The sequence below is a fragment of the Heloderma suspectum genome, chromosome 4 (genome assembly GCF_057233095.1).
Source record: "Heloderma suspectum isolate Gila_16-S chromosome 4, 16-S_ref, whole genome shotgun sequence".
NCBI classification, from domain to species: domain Eukaryota; kingdom Metazoa; phylum Chordata; class Lepidosauria; order Squamata; family Helodermatidae; genus Heloderma; species Heloderma suspectum.
Genome location: NC_139461.1, coordinates 250,135,856 through 250,153,948, shown reverse-complemented (window position 1 = coordinate 250,153,948; position 18,093 = coordinate 250,135,856). Strand labels below are relative to the sequence as shown.

The following is an 18,093-nucleotide window of genomic DNA, read 5'->3' as shown; positions in this document are numbered from 1 at the left end:
TCTTAAGGAGAAGTCTGATAATTATCTAGTGCTTGGGATTTGTAATTTTACTTCTAACGAGATTCTGGCGTTTTTGTTGCCATGAACTTACGTTCTGCTCTCCCACAAAGTACTAAACCATGTTTTGTTTAGTAGAACTGGCTACACCTTGTTACTAGAACTTCCTTCAGTTTAAGGAATGCAGATCCACATAGTGTATACTATTAAATTATAAGATCAGATTTGCCATTTCAGTATATGACAGCATACTTTCACTGTAAGCAACGCATTGAAGTATTGTACAACACAAAGAATGTGGCGTTATGTAACTTCTTTCATGCTTAATGTTTCTATTTTATTTCAGAATCCTTTGGACAGAATTATCCAGAGGTAAATGCCTTTTCAGTTTATCACATGCTGTTCTCATATTGCTTGGCTTGTGACTTTGTTTTGTCATGTTTGAAGCAGAGACAGATTTTTGCTGAACTGTGATGTAGGTAGTTGGTGTATGTTAAAACGCATGAAGCAAGTATATCTGTCTTAAAACTAGTGTCATTTCAACATCTGGTTGTTAATCATGTGAATACTGTGCCTTGAATTTCTGGGTGATCTCTCAAATGGCATTGGACTTGTTTTGTCCAAGACATTTCAAAGGGCTGAAGCAAGCTGGTCGTATAGCTTAAAAATGAAACTTTTCTCAATTGTTTCTATGCCTTTCTTTGTTTCAGGAAGCTGATGGCACACTGGATTGTATTAGTATGGCCCTTACATGTACTTTTAACAGGTGGGGCACTCTCCTAGCAGTGGGTTGTAATGATGGCCGAATCGTCATCTGGGATTTCCTGACAAGGGGCATAGCAAAAATCATAAGTGCCCATATCCACCCAGTCTGTTCTTTATGGTAAGGAAATATCTTAATACAAGCAGAATCTGATTCATAGATAAAATGCTTGCAGTTAGGGTCAGAAACTGAGTATGCCCTGCATTTGTTCAGTGTAATGTTTTCACAAGTTAAAACTTTTGGCTTATCATTAAAACACGAAAGCTCAATTTTTACTACCAGTGGCCACAGCCCAAAGAATGCTTTTTGTGAAGTTTACATCCCAACAGCTAACAGGGAGAGTTGTTTTCTGGACTCTTTGGAAGTGGAAGGTGCTGCACTAAGAATTTCAGTGCAAGCCCAGCTGCACATATGATTCTCATGCACCTATGCATTCAACTTCTTTGGATCACAGCTAATGTCCAGGATCCAAATTGTTTCTTAGATTCATGCAGTAGATTGGTTGATCTTTTCCTTTGAACAGCTGACCCTGATGTGATTTCACAAACTACTTTTGGAACTCTTCTCAGTTTCAAAAACAGTTTACTTTGCAGAATGGGATGCTGTTGTTCAAGAAAAGCAACCTAAAGCCTCCTAGAGTACAATCCTATGCATGCATAGGATTGCGCTCTTAGGCCTCTGGAAGTAGCTGTACAATTCTTTCAGTCCTGGCCATTAACTTTAACTTTTCTTTCCCAGCAACTGTAACTTTCTAAGTTTGCTCTTTACCAGTCTTGCAATATTGTCTTACTTTTTAATGGATAAATCACCACATAATTTTTAATTTCTGGATCTTTTATTTATTCTTGGTAGATAAAGAGCAGTACTTTAGTGTATTTCTATGGGTTCTGTAGGATTTTTAATGGGAAAACCATAAAGCATTTTTATTATAAATGTTATATTCAAAGATCTTTAGAATCACCATTCTATTCTGCTGTAAACACCTGATTAAATTTCACCTGAGACATGACTTTAAAGGTGTAGTGTAGGGATGGAGAACATTTTTCAGCCTGAGGGCCACATTCAGGTCTGCATAACCTTCTGGGGACTGCATGCCAGAGGTGGGTGTGGACAAAGCCCAAAGTAGGTGGAGTCAAAACAACATTCTGTCTCTCCATTCCTTCTCTCCCTTGCTTTCTCTTCCCCACTTTTCTCTTTCTCTCACTCTTACTTCTTCTGTCTCTCCTTCCCTCCTCTCTCTGTCTCTTTTTCTTTCTTTTAAGTGATGTAGTGATGCAGAAAGGGACTGATCTCTTCCTGCACTGCTAGATTGGTGTGGAAAAGAAGCAGGAGAGGGTATGTGGCCTGTCTGGAGAAGGGGCAGGCAGGAGAAGGAGACCTGGTGGGCCATATGTTCTCCAACACTGGTGTAGAGCACTGTCCACTCCAGTGTGAAGGTGTGTTACAATAATAGCTCCAAGCCCAGATGATCTAATTGAACATTTCTAAAGTCAGTATATTGACATTCCAGTCTAAATCATTTACTTGGAAGTAAGTTCATTTGATAGAGCTTCCTTCTGATTGAAAAATAAGTTTACGATTGGAGTGCTACAAAAAGGTGTATAATGCCAGTATGATCCAGTAGCTTTGAACATTTAAAAATTGGGGGAGGGTGTAGAGGCAAAGGAGATATTGCTATCTTGATCCTTCTCTTCCAGTTGGAGTCGAGATGGTCACAAATTGGTGAGTGCATCAACTGATAATATGGTATCTCAGTGGGATGTTCTGACTGGGGATTGTGACCAAAGGTTTCGTTTTCCTTCACCTATCCTGAAAGTCCAGTATCATCCGCGAGATCAGTAAGTAATATTGACAAATATCTTTTTCTGGAGTAGTTGTGGAAGTCCAAATAGTTTCTTGACTGTGTATTCTAATCATGTTCACATCTCATCATTTGCATTGTTACACAGTTTTTAATTGTGTGTTTTAAACTTAAATCAATATTGTTAAAACTTAAATTGGCTAGTGTGTGTGTGTATGTTTGTATATAGAGACTGGTAGACTAATGACCACCATCTGATCACGTGCAGAAGGTGCTGATGCTGCTGTTCAGCGTCCTGTGAATGTCCTTCTGGTGGAACTTAACCTTTTCACCAATGCTACTTCAATATCTATATGAAGCTGCTGGGAGATTATCTGAAGCTTTTCAGCTGGATGTCACCAACTCACTGATGACTCTTAGATCTATAGCACCATTCAGAAGAGTTTATAGCCAACATGTGGAGGGGGCAGCAGGATCCCACCACTCGTCTGCCTGTTCTGTTCAGAGGTTCTCTGAACACCTTTTATATTTCACTGACTCAGCACTCAGGAACTGCTGATTATAAATCAACGTCTAGAAACTGTGGTTGAATGCATGAGGTTAAACAGGCTGAAGCTGAATGTAGTCAAGATAGAGGTGAGACTAGTGGGACATCCCAACGCAGTAGAAGAGTCTTTGAGAATTGTGATAGGTGGGGTAGTAGTTTCTCCTTCAAAACAGGTCCATAGTGTGTGAGAACTCTTGGATCTTGCTCCTGAATGAGCAGGGAGTTACAGTGGCTAGGATGCCTTTTAACAGTTGCATTTGTTGTACAAGCAATTACCCTTTCTGGAGAGGAGGGACCTTTCAATACTTATCTATGCCTTTGTCAGCTCTCAAATTGACTACTCTCTAATGTGCTTTACATGGGACTGCCCCTGAAGATAACTCAGAAGCTGTAGCTGGTGGAGAATGCCTCTCTTTGTGACGAGTATAGAGAGGCAGCAACATATTTGATGTTTTGTAGCAGTTCTATTAGCTGCTGGCCCAGTTTGAGATGTTGATACTTACCTTTAAAATATGGTTGCCACCTGATTAAAGAATGATGGGCAATTAATTGATTAAATTTGAATATAGGAAAAAACCCACACAGGAAGAAATGCCTCTTTCAAAATCATGCTTACTATCTCCAGTTGCAATGTCTTGTCTTCTCTGCTTCCTTACGTTTATTTCCTCAATCCCCTCCCCTCCATCTCCTCATTTCCATCTTTTCTCTTATTTCTTGCCCTCGTTCTGTTCTCTGGCTCTTTAACTTTAATTTCAGGCATACACAAACCTCCTGCATCCTTAGAAATCTCCCCTAAAACTATCCTCTCCCTTTTCCTATTCCAGATGCACGGCAATGTGTACTCTCTGCTTTTGCAGTTTTTTTTAAAAAGCAGATCTGCTACCTGCATGTATCTCCATATTCTGCACAATTCTGGTAGTCATTGGAGTGGGGAATAGGGAGGGAGTTGTTGAAACTCTGCATCCTGATTGATAAATATCTGCTTCTCCCCATCCCCCCCCACGTTTCTGAGATGTTACTACCTGTTACCTTTACTTGCGCCTTCCATTCCCACCCACTCCCTTCACCCAATTAGATTGCTTTATTGAAAAAGAAAACAAGAAGGAGAACATACTGTTTTTACTCTGGGGATGAAATACGTTTCCGTATTTCCATATACTGAGAAATAATAGAGAACTTCACATTTTAGGTCTTTCTGCCAATGTCCAAGTTAGCAATGAGAGTTTCCTGTCTAATCATAACCCAAAAGGCAATGGAATTTATATATTCTGAATGCAAATGTGGAGGCTTCAGGTAAGAAAAGAGCAAATTTGAATATTTCTCTTTTGTTTCTTGTTTTCTACTTCTTTAGGAACAGGGTGTTGGTATGTCCAATGAAGTCCGCACCAGTCATGCTAACACTGTCTGATTCAAAACATGTTGTCCTGCCAGTAGATGATGATTCTGATCTGAATGTGGTGGCTTCTTTTGACCGGCGAGGGGAATATATCTATACAGGGAATGCTAAAGGGAAGGTGAGAAGTCACTGATCTTTAGTGGGTGCAGGGTTTAACTCTCTTGTGTATGATCATGTATCACATTTTTTGTTTTAATTGTATAAATTAAAGGAGTCTTTTGAATAACTTGTGCAGTGCAGTTTAAAGATGTTTACTTAGACATAAATCACACTGATTTAATAGGGTTTATTCCCAAATAAGTGTACACAGGAGTGCGGCCTTATGCAGCAATCCTGTACTTGCTTACCTGAGAGTGAGTCCCATTGAACTCAGGGTTTACATCTGGATAGGCATTTATAGGATTGCACTTTAGCCTAGAGTCCTATATATATTTGTATACAGTGAGACTTCAAGGAAACATTAGTAGGATCAGGCTGTTGCAGATCTCTTTAAAAAACCACATCCTTTGGGGGTACCTGGTTGAGTTGTTGGTGTTGCTATTTATTCAATTTATGTGTCACCCTATACTTGAAGCTCTCAGGGTGACATACATAATAAAAAAAATTCAATAAAACCACTGATGAAACACATAAGAAGAAGAATTTAAAAGTAGCAACAGGAATAATGTAAAGTAATTTTAAAAGGAAGCAGCTAAAACATGGAAAAGGATAATTTTAAAATGTTGTTTTAAACATATCATTAAAAATAAGAAAGAACCAGTTAATTTTTTTTTAAGCCTGGGAGAATAAAAAGGTCTTTGACTAGCGCTGAAAAGTCAACAAAGTAGGTGCCAGGCAGACCTCTCTAGTGAGAGCGTTCCTCAGTTTGGGGGCCACCACAGAAAAGGCTCACTCATGAGTAGCTACCTGCTGAACCTCAGTATGTGGGACCACTCTGAGCACAGCCTCAGGTGATTATCTTGGAGCACGAGTAGGAACATATGGGAAGTGGTGGTCCTTCAGATGCAGTGGCCCCAAGACATGAAAGATTTCATAGGTTAACACCTGCACTTTGAACTGGGCCCAGAAATGAACTGGAAGCTAGTGAGGATGGTAGAATACTGGCATAATGTGGTCACTGGAAGCAGATTATTGGATTCTTTCCCTTCATATTCAGAAAGGGCAATCAGTAGTGTCAGAGAAGGAACAATAAACTATAAACAACAAGGATAATTGAGCTTAGATTGGATCATGTTTGGCCTGTCCTGTTACTTTTTAATATTGATTTGTACTGTAAGCACTGATTTAAAAGATAATACACACATACAGATAAGTACATAAGGATAGTGTCGTAAGTAGGAGAAAGGTACTGCCTTTTCATTGCTGTCTTGACTTTCTCTCTCTCTCAGCACAGAGTATTTCAGGCATATTAGATACACTTCCAAGTTTGGTATGAGGAAGCATCCAGCTATGGGTTAAGTCTCCCCACCGCCTAGGAAAGGCAGAGATCATACGATCAAGATCTTTGTTCCTGCCTTTCACCACAGACAGAGCTAGCTCCATAGTTATCTTTTTTTCTCTACTGCTTTTATAGCCTCCTTGTGTTTTTTCCTTTCTAGCAACAAAAAAATCCTTATAACTTTCATCCTGCTTCATCCTCCTCAATTTTTCTTGTCTCCCTTTCCTCCTGGCTGCTCTATCCATGGTGCCAACAGGGAGGAAGGTCACCTCTGATCCTCCAAAGCAAAAGACAAAGGCGACCAACTATATTTGGTTTACAAAGGGCACCAACTGGCTAGCGCAGAAGCAGAGTTCAAAAATCCCTTCTGAATGTAATGTTTAATGAAACATATAATAGAACTATTTTCTTTTGGAGATACACCATTTTACAAGATGAATTGCCTGCAACTGACTGCACAGAGATTAAGTTTCTAATACTAATGTAATTTCATACCTATTCCAGAAAGACTTCACTATTTTACATTCACCATCTTAAATTGATGGCATTGCCACTACCAGCCGCTGTCGCCGCTGCCGCCTCCTCCTCCTCCTCCTCCTTATTATTATTATTATTATTGATGAGAGAGGAAAACATAGCTAAGTCCCTTGCTGAATGTCTCATAAAACACTGGTAAACTGAGACTTTTAATGGCACACTTTGATGTCTGTGCAGACTTTCATTTCATTTCTTATAAACTCTAAATGAGAATGGGAGGCGAATAGATCACAAGGAAAGTTATTTGATATTTTTTGCTTATATCTTTAGATCTTGGTCTTAAAGACAGACACGCAGGACCTTGTTGCTTCCTTCAGAGTAACAACGGGAACCAGCAACACTACAGCTATTAAATCCATAGAATTTGCTCGAAAAGGAAGGTAAGTTGAAGACTGTAGCCCTGTTCACACATTTACACTCTATTTACTGAATGCATGGTGGGAAAGAGCAGGATCATTCCATTGGCTTCCTACCAATCTGTGTGTGTTCAGCAGAATGCTGAAGGAGGAGGAACTCTCTATAGTTCCGTTGTTGTGGACAGATCACTACCTGGTGGGGTTTAGACTTGCTGGCACTCAGAACCTCTGCAGGGGTGGAGGGCCGATTAAGATGGTATGCCCCAGGAGGCTGATGGATCTGAATGGTTTCCTGATGGCTCTTGGGGATTTTCCTGTTGCCTCGGCAGGCGATTCTGTCGAAGCCCTGGCCAATCTTTGGAACAGAGAAATGACCAGAGCTATCGACACAATCACTCCTGAGTGTCCTCTCTCACAAAGTGGAGCCGCACCAGCACCCTGTTTTTCTAAGGAGCTGGCAGTGATGAAATGAGCGAGAAGATGACTAGAGCGACGTTGGCAGAAAACTCGGAGTGAATCTGATCGAACATGGGCTAGAGCCTATTTGAAGGCCTACTCTGTGGCAATACGGGCAGCAAAGAAAATATTTTTTTCTGCCACTGTTGCGTCTGCAAAGAGCCGTCCAGCGGAGCTGTTTCGAGTGGTTAGGGGTCTTTTACACACTAGCCTGCAAGAGGATAATTTAAACCCCTCGACAGCCCACTGTGAACAATTTGCTCAGCACTTTGTAGACAAAATCGCTTGGATCCACTCTAATGGACGCTATAGTTGATACAGACCCAGTGGAGGTACCTTTGGCCCCTGCTTGTCCAGTGTTGTTGGATACTTTTCAATTTGTACAGCCTGAGGGTGTGGACAGGATCCTTGGAGAGGTGAGAGCCACCACATGTGTTCTAGATCCTTGCCCTTCCTGGCTCATAAAAGCAGCCAGAAATGGACTGGCTGAGTGGGTAAGGGGAGTGGTTAATGCCTCCCTTAGGCAAGGCAGAGTTCCAGCCTACTTGAAGGAGGAGGTGGTGAGACCTTTGTTAAAAAAGCCCTCCCTGAACCCCACCGTATTGGATAATTATCGGCCAGTCTCCAATCTTCCATTTCTGGGCAAGATATTGAAGCATGTGGTGGCCTCCCAACTCCAGGGATTCCTGGATGAGACAGATTATCTAGATCCATTTCAGTCTGGCTTCAGACCCAGTTATGGGACAGAAACAGCTTTGGTTGTCTTGGTGGATGACCTACGCCTGGAACTAGACAGGGGGAGTGTGTACCTGTTGGTTCTGCTGGACCCCTCAGCGGCTTTTGATACCATCGACCATGGTATCCTTCTGGGCTGCCTTGCTGGGGTGGGACTTGGAGGCATTGTTTTACAGTGGCTCCATTCCTTCTTGGAGGGGCGGACCCAGAAGGTGGTGCTGGGGGACTCCTGTTTGACTCCCTGGCCATTGGCTTGTGGAGTCCCTCAGGGTTCTGTTTTGTCTCCCATGCTATTTAACATACACATGAAACCACCAGGAGAGGTTGTCCAGAGTTTTGGGGTTCGGTGTCACCAGTACGCTGATGACACCCAACTCTACTTTTCCTTTCCATCTAATTCCAAGGAAGCTGTCGGGGTGCTGAACTGGTGTCTGTTGGCAGTAATGGACTGGATGAGGGCAAACAAACTGAAGCTTAATCCAGACAAGACAGACGTGCTCCTGGTCAGTCGAAGGTAGATCAGGGAATAGGGATACAGTTTGTGCTAGATGGGGTTACGCTCCCCCTGATGACACAGGTTCGCAGCTTGGGTGTACTTCTGGATGCCCAGGTTTCAGCGGTGGCCAGGAGCGCATTTGCACAGTTAAAGCGAGTGCGCCAGCTGTGCCTGTTCCTTGAGACTTGGCCACAGTGACACATGCCTTAGTTACATCCCGTTTGGATTACTGTAACGCGCTCTTCATGGGGCTGCCTCTGAAGAGTGTTCGGAAACTTCAGCTGGTTCAAAGAGCTGCTGCCAGACTGCTGACTGGGGCAGGTTACAGGAAGCATACAACTCCCCTGTTAAAACAGCTTGACTGGCTCCCCATCTGTTTCCAGGTACAATTCAAAGTGCTGGTCATGTCTTATAAAGCCCTATACGGCTTGGATCTAGGTTATCTGAAAGACCGTATTCTCCCATACGAGCCTACTCGTGCCCTGAGATCTTCAGGGGAAACCCTTCTCGCCATCCCACCATCATCACAGGCACGCCTGGTGGGAATGCGGGAGAGGGCCTTCTTGGTGGCTGCCCCAAGGCTCTGGAACTCCCTTCCCAGGGAGGCAAGAGTGGCACCCTCCTTGATATGCTTTCATAGGCCTGTAAAAACTTTTTTGTTCCAGCAGGCCTTTGGGGATAACTAGTCTGGACCTGTGAAAATGTGATGTATGGATACTATTTTTGTTGTTGTGGTTGTCTTTTAATGTTTTAACATTTTTACAATTTTAATATTGATGATTTAATTATATTCTTAACTTTTGTACAGTTGTATTTCTATTTATAGGTTTTAATTGTATACGTTTTAACATTGTAAAGCTGCCTTGAGTCCCAGTATTGGGGAAAAGGCGGGATATAAATAAATATAATAATAATTGTACATTATTCTATGCATGTAAAACAGTACATGCAATCAGAAATGTCCCACTGAACAGTTTGGACGGGTCCAGTGAGTGTAATCCTGCTCTCCTCTCCATGCAAGAGTGAATGCTATTTGAATGTGTCAATAGGGCATCAGGGAAATTGGAAATTGGGAAGCTTGGAACATGTGCTCTACAGCAGAGCTATGGTCTCTTCTCAGTTAGATGGAGCAGTAGTCCAGTTGCCCTAATGGATACTGAAGGCAGCTAGAGTGCAGATAGTTAAATTCATTGGGGTTGCCAAGTAGCAACATTTACCCATGGGATAGCTTTTGTGTTTGCCTATAACAACATAACTGTGCCTATGGCATTGAGAACTTTTGAGTAAACCACTTTTAGAAAAAGACTGTGCTAGAATGTTAGTTTTGTGATCTTTGGCCAAATTTATAAATACAGTGTTTGGGGCTTTTTGAAGCCAATACAGAATAGGTTTAAGACTTTTAACGGCCTTTGTTGCTTCTAAAAGTAATTGAAAATGACTTTTCAAATGAAAATTTGGAATGAGACAGATGTCATAACTTTTGCTGATTTGCAGAGCAGCGGCCTTGCTATAAAAGAAAGGGATAAGGAGTTATATGTTATGGTTGAAAGCTAAAGAAGTCTGCAAGTAGTTCTGCATGCCCAGGGTAATGTTGAGCTTCCTTGAACAGCAGTTCCCATGCCACATGGCAAGCAGCTTTTGAGAATTTCAAAAGCAGCTTGTGCTATGACATGGAAGACTGCTGTTCAAAGAAAAAAGTCAAATATCCTACTGGGCAGGCCCAAGTCTTTGGGCACATCTAAATGTGTTCTTTGAATCCTGGCCTATGTGTTGATCCTGTTGCTTATATAACATCGCAAAACAGTGGCTCAACAGCACAGTTAAAATGCATGATACCATGACAGTATTTTGCATATCTTTTCCCTCAGTTGCTTCCTAATAAATACTGCTGATCGCATAATCAGAGTCTATGATGGTCGGGAAATCTTGACTTGTGGTAGAGATGGAGAACCAGAACCAATGCAAAAGCTACAGGACTTGGTGAACAGGTAAGGATTTTAAGGAAATAACTGTCTTGAGGCAAGGTTACATGCTTTGCTTGTTGCATTCAAAGTTCACTATAAACAGTTCGCTTGTCCTCTGATGTAACTTCCTGCTTTGCAAGCTTGAAAAACACAAATATTCATTAAGGCTTTCACCTTCAAAGGTCTTATATGTTTGGATGTAGTTGCAGAGGCACACACTCCAGAATGATCATGTCAAATATGGAAGGGCTTCTTGGCTCACTAAGCCCAGTCTTCTGCATTGAGGCAGAATGGTCTATCCACATGGCTAAGGTTGCAATCCTGTGCATATTTACCTGGGAGTAAGTCCTGCGCAACACAGTGGGACTAGCTTCCAAGTCAGCATTCATAGTATCAGGCTGTAAGTTTGTACTTAAGTTGAGGTCTCTAACATAGTATATTGTAGTTTGAAGAGATTCCTGAACCTCATAGGCATTACAATGGTCAGATTATTTATGTCATTTTCTATATCTATATACCACCTTTCTGCCAGTGCAGTTAAGGCAGTTTAGAGATTAAAATAATTGCCTGTATTGTAATACACATGGTATAAAAGGGGGAAAGGACAGCAAGGGAATAGGAAAACAAGGTGCCATTACTACCATATGAGACTTTTCTGTGAGAGAAGGAGCCAAGTGGCCGTTGTTCCCAGCCAGGCCAGTGGAGGGGGTCTCCCTCTGATGTAGCCTGGTGGTATGGCTGCTGACACACATAGTTCTGAGAGAGAATGCACGAAATGGTGTTGGTGTTAGCCAGGCTGATGAGGGGCTCGCTGTCTCACCTCTCTCTCTGAAGCAGCCAAGAGAAACGATGAGAGTTCTTCACTTGACACGGCTGCCCGTGCCCTTTTCATACTTCTCTAGAGTCTTCCCTCTGCATGAACTGAGCCATCCTCCAATGACTATACTTTTCTGTAAGCCCAGTTCTGTCCTGGACCTTGATCAGAGAACTGAACACAACTTCAAAGTCTGCAAAAGTGCAATGGAAAGGCAGGTGTTGTGACTGCAAATTGTGTAAAGCTTTTTCAAGCTTTCCTGATTGATTCAATATTGTATTTTGTAATAGGCTTTCCTATTTTATGCTATATTTTATATTTTTGTTTTGAAATAAGATTATAATTGTATATAATCAATGCATGCCATATAAGAGCAAATAAATGAATTTAGGTATATTATATCCTGACTCATTTGTATAATTCCCACTGCAGAATTTGCTGTTTGCAGTTTCAGAATACTACACCCCTGCAACACACAAAGCATCTTTTGGCAGTTGCCGTTTTGGAGAAGAATTTTTCTGGAACCCTTGTTTCTCCCTCGTGCACAGGAGCACAAGTTAACTTGTTCTGATAATTCTCATTTCTGCAGGACACCTTGGAAGAAATGTTGTTTCTCTGGTGATGGAGAGTACATTGTTGCAGGGTCAGCACGTCAGCATGCTTTGTACATCTGGGAAAAGAGCATTGGAAACTTAGTGAAAATCCTCCATGGCACTAGAGGAGAGCTGTTGCTAGATGTAGCAGTAAGTGCTTCTTTATCTTTTCCTCAAGGGATTAATTTTGTCAGAAATTAATTAACCTAACTGGGCTTTAATATATATATATATATATATATATATATATATATATTCTTTTCTCCTCCATCTCATCCCCTGGTGCAATCTCTGTCTTCTAGTGGCATCCTGTCCGACCTATCATCGCTTCCATTTCCAGTGGTGTGGTATCCATATGGGCTCAAAATCAAGTGGTAGGTAGTAATATTGATGCATTTTCTTACATTTCTATATTTTAATTTCCTTGGGCACTCCTTGTTCTTAGTCATTCTGAACACTTCTACATTATTTGCATAAGCTTTTACACTGTAGGACCAACATCCTTCTAAAAGTATTCTTCAGAGTCCTAAGTGATTTGAAAATTGATTAAAAATTAACTCTTGTGGCCAGAGGGTTATGGTTGAAAATTAACTCTTGTAGCCAGAGGGGAGAAAAAATATTGAAAGGGTTGAAAGAGATCCTAATGCAATATTACACAATGCAACTAACTAGTCCACTTGTTTAGCAGGCTGTGTGACTTTGAATCTCAAAGCAGGGCTAGTCCTGTAGTTTGTGGTACTTTGGTGCAGAGCTAAGATGTGATTATATAGCTGTCTCACTGCTGTATAGTGGCATGAGGTGAAATATTCTTTGGATGTGTGGTTTAGGAAAACTGGAGTGCCTTCGCACCTGATTTTAAAGAGCTGGATGAAAATGTAGAATATGAAGAGCGGGAGTCTGAGTTTGACATAGAAGACGAAGATAAGAGTGAGCCGGAGCAGACAGGTAAAGAATGCACTGACTGGGCAACCTGAGTTTTCAATGTAAAAGGTGGACAGTATATGGCCTTGCACCCTAGTTGCACAGCCACAGCATAGGTTACTGTCCCCTTATTCCCAAAACTGGGACTCAGGCAAGCTTCACATAACCTAAAAAGTGCTGGATTAGACCAAAGGCCTATCTAGTCCATCATTCTGTTCCCACAGCTGCCAACCAGCTGTCTGTGGGAAGCCCACAAGAAGAACATGAGTGCAGTAGAGCGCTCCTGCTCATGTTCCTCGGCAACTGGCATGCAAAGGCATCGTGCCTCTGATGCTGGAGGTAATATATGGACATCTCAACCAGTAGCCATTGATAGTCTTATCCTCCATGATAAGGGGGATAATGTACCTTCTAGTGCACACATAGGATTAGTACAAAAAGCCACCTCCATATTATTCACTGAAATGTCATCCCATTGGGCATTTATGCCATAGACTAAAAAAGTAGTAATCGGTAAAGTCCTTTCTAGGTCTGATAATATATCTGTATTTTAAGGCCACCTTGAGAGTATTTTGTACTAACATGATATACGGTATAATAAAATTCCTGTTTGTGTGTGTGTAGATATGTATACATTCATATATAGATTTAGAAATGACACTATCTAAAATATAGATAGCATACAATTTATTAGTGCTTTGTTATTATTACGTATCCTTTTTAATTTCCTTCCCTTTTTATTATTATTACTATCATTATTATGAGACTTTGATTAGTAATATTTTTGGCTGGTTAAATTGTTAAGCTTTGCTATTATATGTTAACTGAAGGGCAATATATGGTTATTGGAAATGAATTGGAGGCCTGCTCCCTTTCTATAAGACTGATGATATGATATTGAAATGTAAGGTTGATTATCGATGCTGTACTGAATTGTAATATTGGCAATGTTATAGGTATAACTTTTAAGTAGAATGATATTTGAAGTTTATGTGTAATGGAATTTAATTTCATTTTTATGTTATGTAGAATGATATTTGAAGTTTATGTGTAATGGAATTTAAATGTAATACTTTTAAGTAACTTTTTTATATTTTTCTTTTTCTGTTTTGCCTTCTTCCTTTTCCTTCTTCTGTTTTTTTTCCCTTTTTCATTATTGCTGTGTCCTCCTAAGAATACTGTATTGTTGGAAACTAGATAATTACTAGGTTGTTGGTACTGTTTATTTCATTTATAAAGATAAAAAAATAGAATAAAAAGCATTAAAAAGAGTATTTTGTACTATAGGCTTGGGAAATAAATGCTGTAAATAAATACACCTTGGAGGTTGGCAGCTTTAGATCTATAACCACAGTGTCAAAGCCCACTGCATTTTAGAGGACAGGCATGTGGTTTGGGCTCTAGGGGATGTAGCCCATCCTACTGTAAGCAGTAGCCTTATAGATGTCTATAGGAAACAGTTGTCAGTGTTTGGCTATACTACTGTGTATTAACTATTCCACTTGGCAAGAGGTGGCTTTGGTTTAGTTTATTTTCCAGAAATGCCTTTACATCTGTAAGGTCTCAGGATCCTAGAGTCCCTTACCGATGGGGCTGGTGAGTCCCTTATCGGTGAGTCCCTTACCGATGGGGCTTCTGTTTACTGAAGCTGATAGGTTTTCACCTTTATTCAGTCCTTCCTCACTATCCTCTATGGGCTTATTTTGCAATGCTGCACACTGCTTTTTCTTCAGTCCTCTGTTATCTTTTCCAGCCAAGCAGGAGTCCTTGTTTCAACTCTTTATTTACTCTAGCCTTCTACTATCCAACTACCTGATGCCTTCAGAGAGATGTATCCAATTTATTCGAGCATCATGGACACAGAGAACTACAATTGGTGCTAATTGACTTGTTCCTAAAGTGAGAGTTGATTTAATTGTAATCTGGCATAGCACAAACTGCAGCCTTGAAGAATTTAACTGGGCACTTCCAAAGGCTGGCAAAAAAGGACATGATTACTGAAGTCAGTGCAGAGGTTCAGATTCCATTTAATTTGCATCTTTGCAAGATTTCTGTTTAACAATGTATCTAAATAAACAAGCTTCAGTATTGAAATGGCTGTTGGGTGTGTGTGCGTGTGTGTGTGTGTGTGTGTGTGTAAGTGGAATGTAAGGCAATAAAAGCACAGTTTTGCCATTTGGTGCAATATGATATAATCAGTAGAAGAAAACCGCCTCCAAGTGATCAATACTGTTTTGTTAACTTGCAAAACTGTATTGCAAAATATATTTAATTTTCAAACTTCTTGATACTAATCCTTAAAAAACATCCCCAAATAGACCTTTAAAATAACGAGGCTTTAAAATATAGCTGAAAAGTTATTTTTGAATATGCTGAAATCATCCTTAGACAGCTCTCATCATCTTGGTTATCTTGGTTTAATTTGTTGTTCCTTTAGTCTAAGGTAGCGAGAAGACATCCAGAGTTAATTGGTCTGTCATCTTCCTTTGGTGTATGTAACTTTGTTATTTTCTTTCATCCTGGTAATGCTTCTATTCTTCTGTATCCTCAACTACAGACCCTTAGAGTTCTATTGGATCCGTGCCTCTCTTTTCCTTCCTTTATTCAAGCTACTGGAAAAACTGATTATTTACAGCTTTTAAATGTTGCTCAGATGTGTTCCTTTTTTTTTTTTTTGTATCCTTCTACTGCAAAGACATTAGGTTATGCTCCTTCCTGGTTGTCCTCAGTGCTGCTTACATTTTCCTCACATTTCTCCTTTGATGCACTTCTTTTGCTGACTACTGTTTCCTTTTCAGATCCAGTTTTGAGGCTGCAGTCCTATATACACTTATTTGGAAGTAAGTCCCAATGAAATTGGTGGGACTTACTTTTGAGTAAAGATGGATAAGATTGGGCTGTAGATTGCTACTTTTTGTTTTTAAAATTACTTCATTCTCTGGCTAGCTTTCACCTGTCTTCTGTTTTCTCTCTTTATTTGCCCCCTTGTTATCTCTGCTCTGCTGATACTTTTATTTTAATCACCAATTTATTTCTTCTGCTTCATGATTATGTCCCATTCTCACTTGCTGCTTGTTTTGTTTAGAACTCATTCCACAAACCCCTCTGCAGTGCACACCTCTGTCTCCTTCCAAGTGTTTAAACAGCATCTAAAAATGTATCTCTTCTCCCATGCCTTTAACCTGCTTCTACCTTTTGCGTCTCTTCCCCTTTTCTAATGATTTTGGGTTTTAGATTGTAAGCTTATTGACAGGATTTCTTCTTTTTAGCTTAACTGTTGTACAGTGGTAGGTTCTATGGTGCTAAATAAATTAGTAGTAGTAGTTATTTAAGTATGTAGTCATAGGGACTTAAGATTAATATTCAGTGTTATCATACAAGCATGCATTCAAGTGTTTAACATGACATCTGCTTTTGACTGAATAGACCTAGCAGAATTGAAACAAGCTGACCACTAACTTAGTATCTATATACATCAGGAAAGCTGCCTTTGGAGATCTCTGAGGCTGCAGTAGTATATACCCAGTTACCTGGGGTTAAGTTCCATTGAATTCACTGGGGCATACTTTTGAATAGATATGTATAGAATTACTCTCTCAATGTCTTTGTGGCTAAGACGGGCCAAATTACTTGAAACTTCTGTAGAAAATACACTATATAAAGCCACAGTGGTTTCTTAAGATTACAGCTGAAATCTAACCAATATAATAAACTAGCTGCCAGAATCCAGTTAAAAGATGGCAAACATTGTCATTTCCAAATTTGTGCAAGAGGTTAGAAATCGAAATGTGTTTAATTTTGTGCTTTCCTTTTTTTCCTTAAATGGTTCATTATGTATTGTGCTATTCTGGCATTAGATGAAGATTGTCAAGAAGATCTGTTTGTTCCTCCTAATTTGTGATTTGGAATTTGTTTGCTTGGCAGGTGCTGATGCTGCAGAGGATGAGGAAGTGGATGTAACCAGTGTAGATCCCATTGCTGCTTTTTGTAGCAGGTGAAAGTGGTGGCAGTGACGATGTTAATGGACTGTAAAGAAATTTTAGTTGATTAATTTTATGAATTTTAATAGTCTAACAGTGCGGTCCTATTTATGTTTACTCTGAAGTAAGTCCTACTGCATTCAGTGAGGCTTACTCTCAGTGTAGTTAGGATTGCAGCCTAAATCTGCATACATTTTCATTACCATATTAATAAGACATTAGTTCTGATGAAAAAGAAGCTATCACTAGTGGCTCTTGAAATTTTTGTCTGAAAAATAATTGACAATTAAAAAACACCTGTTTCCTGATTAAATATGTTCCTCTGATTAATTGATCAAAAGGCTTTTAATCAATTAATCAACTAAGGGTGCAATCCTATGGCTGCTAAACAGTGTCTAGACGGACATAGTATTTTTCGATTTCTGGGAACCCAGAAACCCAACTCCCCTCCCCTCCACCTTGTAGGCTGCACAGCTTGTCCCCTGCTCCGCGTTCGTAAGAGTAGCATGGGGCAGGGAGGGGAGGAGATTGCGGAAGTGCCATTATGACTCTTCCTTTGTGCTGTCTGGCCTCCCCCCTGCCCCCGTTCTGACACGCCCTGGCTAGACAGCCAAAATCGGCTGTCTAGCCGCAAATGCAGGTCAGCCAGAGCACAGAGGAGAAGATCTCCTCTGTGCTGTGCCCAGCCTGCATTGGATAGTTGGCCGCTTCTGACTTCGGAGGCGGCTGACTATCCCCATAGGATTGCACCCTAAGCATTGCAGCCCTAATACAAATGTGTCCTTGTGGGTGGTGTGCAGTCCTTCCTGCACCTGATTCCAAAATTTGGCAACAGGGAGTTTCTTATATTAAAAAGGCTTTAATAGGGGCTAAATAAATGTTAGGAGCTATTCAGATTCTAATGCATATTAACAAGAAATGCTGTGACTCTACTGAGTTTTCCCAAACTGCATTCTTGGAAGCTGTATAACTGATACTTCCAACTCTATTTTTTTTTTTAATATGTCTTTTCCATTTTACACTTGGGCAAGGATCTGTTTGGGTTTTAACAGACAAAAGGCACATCCTTCCAAGCTGTAGTTAGCTGTCCTTTGTCCACAAAATATCCAGTTCCTTTTTCAGTTATCTCTGTTGAAGATGTTTTTTTCTTATGTCTGGTAATTGTGGGCCACTTCATATATTATATAGTAAGGTGTACACCTAACAATGTCTCACATAGCTATGACACACACATTTGCAAAGCTGCATATCATACAGGAAGCTCATCATGGAAGCATGACTGGTTGCAGTTTTATCTTG

The 18,093-nt window shown here is 40.4% G+C and overlaps 1 protein-coding gene across 10 annotated transcripts in view; it reads left to right on the top strand.

Annotated features, from left to right (window-relative positions):
• Positions 1–18,093, top strand: part of RBBP5 (RB binding protein 5, histone lysine methyltransferase complex subunit) — a 31,001-nt gene that overhangs the window by 5,281 nt on the left and 7,627 nt on the right. For all 10 annotated transcript variants that reach the window (XR_014790648.1, XR_014790647.1, XM_084853255.1 and 7 more), the window contains exons 2-11: positions 344–369; positions 708–880; positions 2,458–2,598; positions 4,460–4,622; positions 6,750–6,859; positions 10,391–10,510; positions 11,890–12,043; positions 12,196–12,267; positions 12,721–12,838; positions 16,739–16,808. Coding sequence is in view for 8 of the 10 variants with exons in the window: in XM_084853255.1 (XP_084709381.1) it covers positions 344–369; positions 708–880; positions 2,458–2,598; positions 4,460–4,622; positions 6,750–6,859; positions 10,391–10,510; positions 11,890–12,043; positions 12,196–12,267; positions 12,721–12,838; positions 16,739–16,808 (1,147 nt within the window). In the remaining 2 variants the exon portion in view is untranslated. The remainder of the gene's footprint in view (positions 1–343; positions 370–707; positions 881–2,457; positions 2,599–4,459; positions 4,623–6,749; positions 6,860–10,390; positions 10,511–11,889; positions 12,044–12,195; positions 12,268–12,720; positions 12,839–16,738; positions 16,809–18,093) is intronic.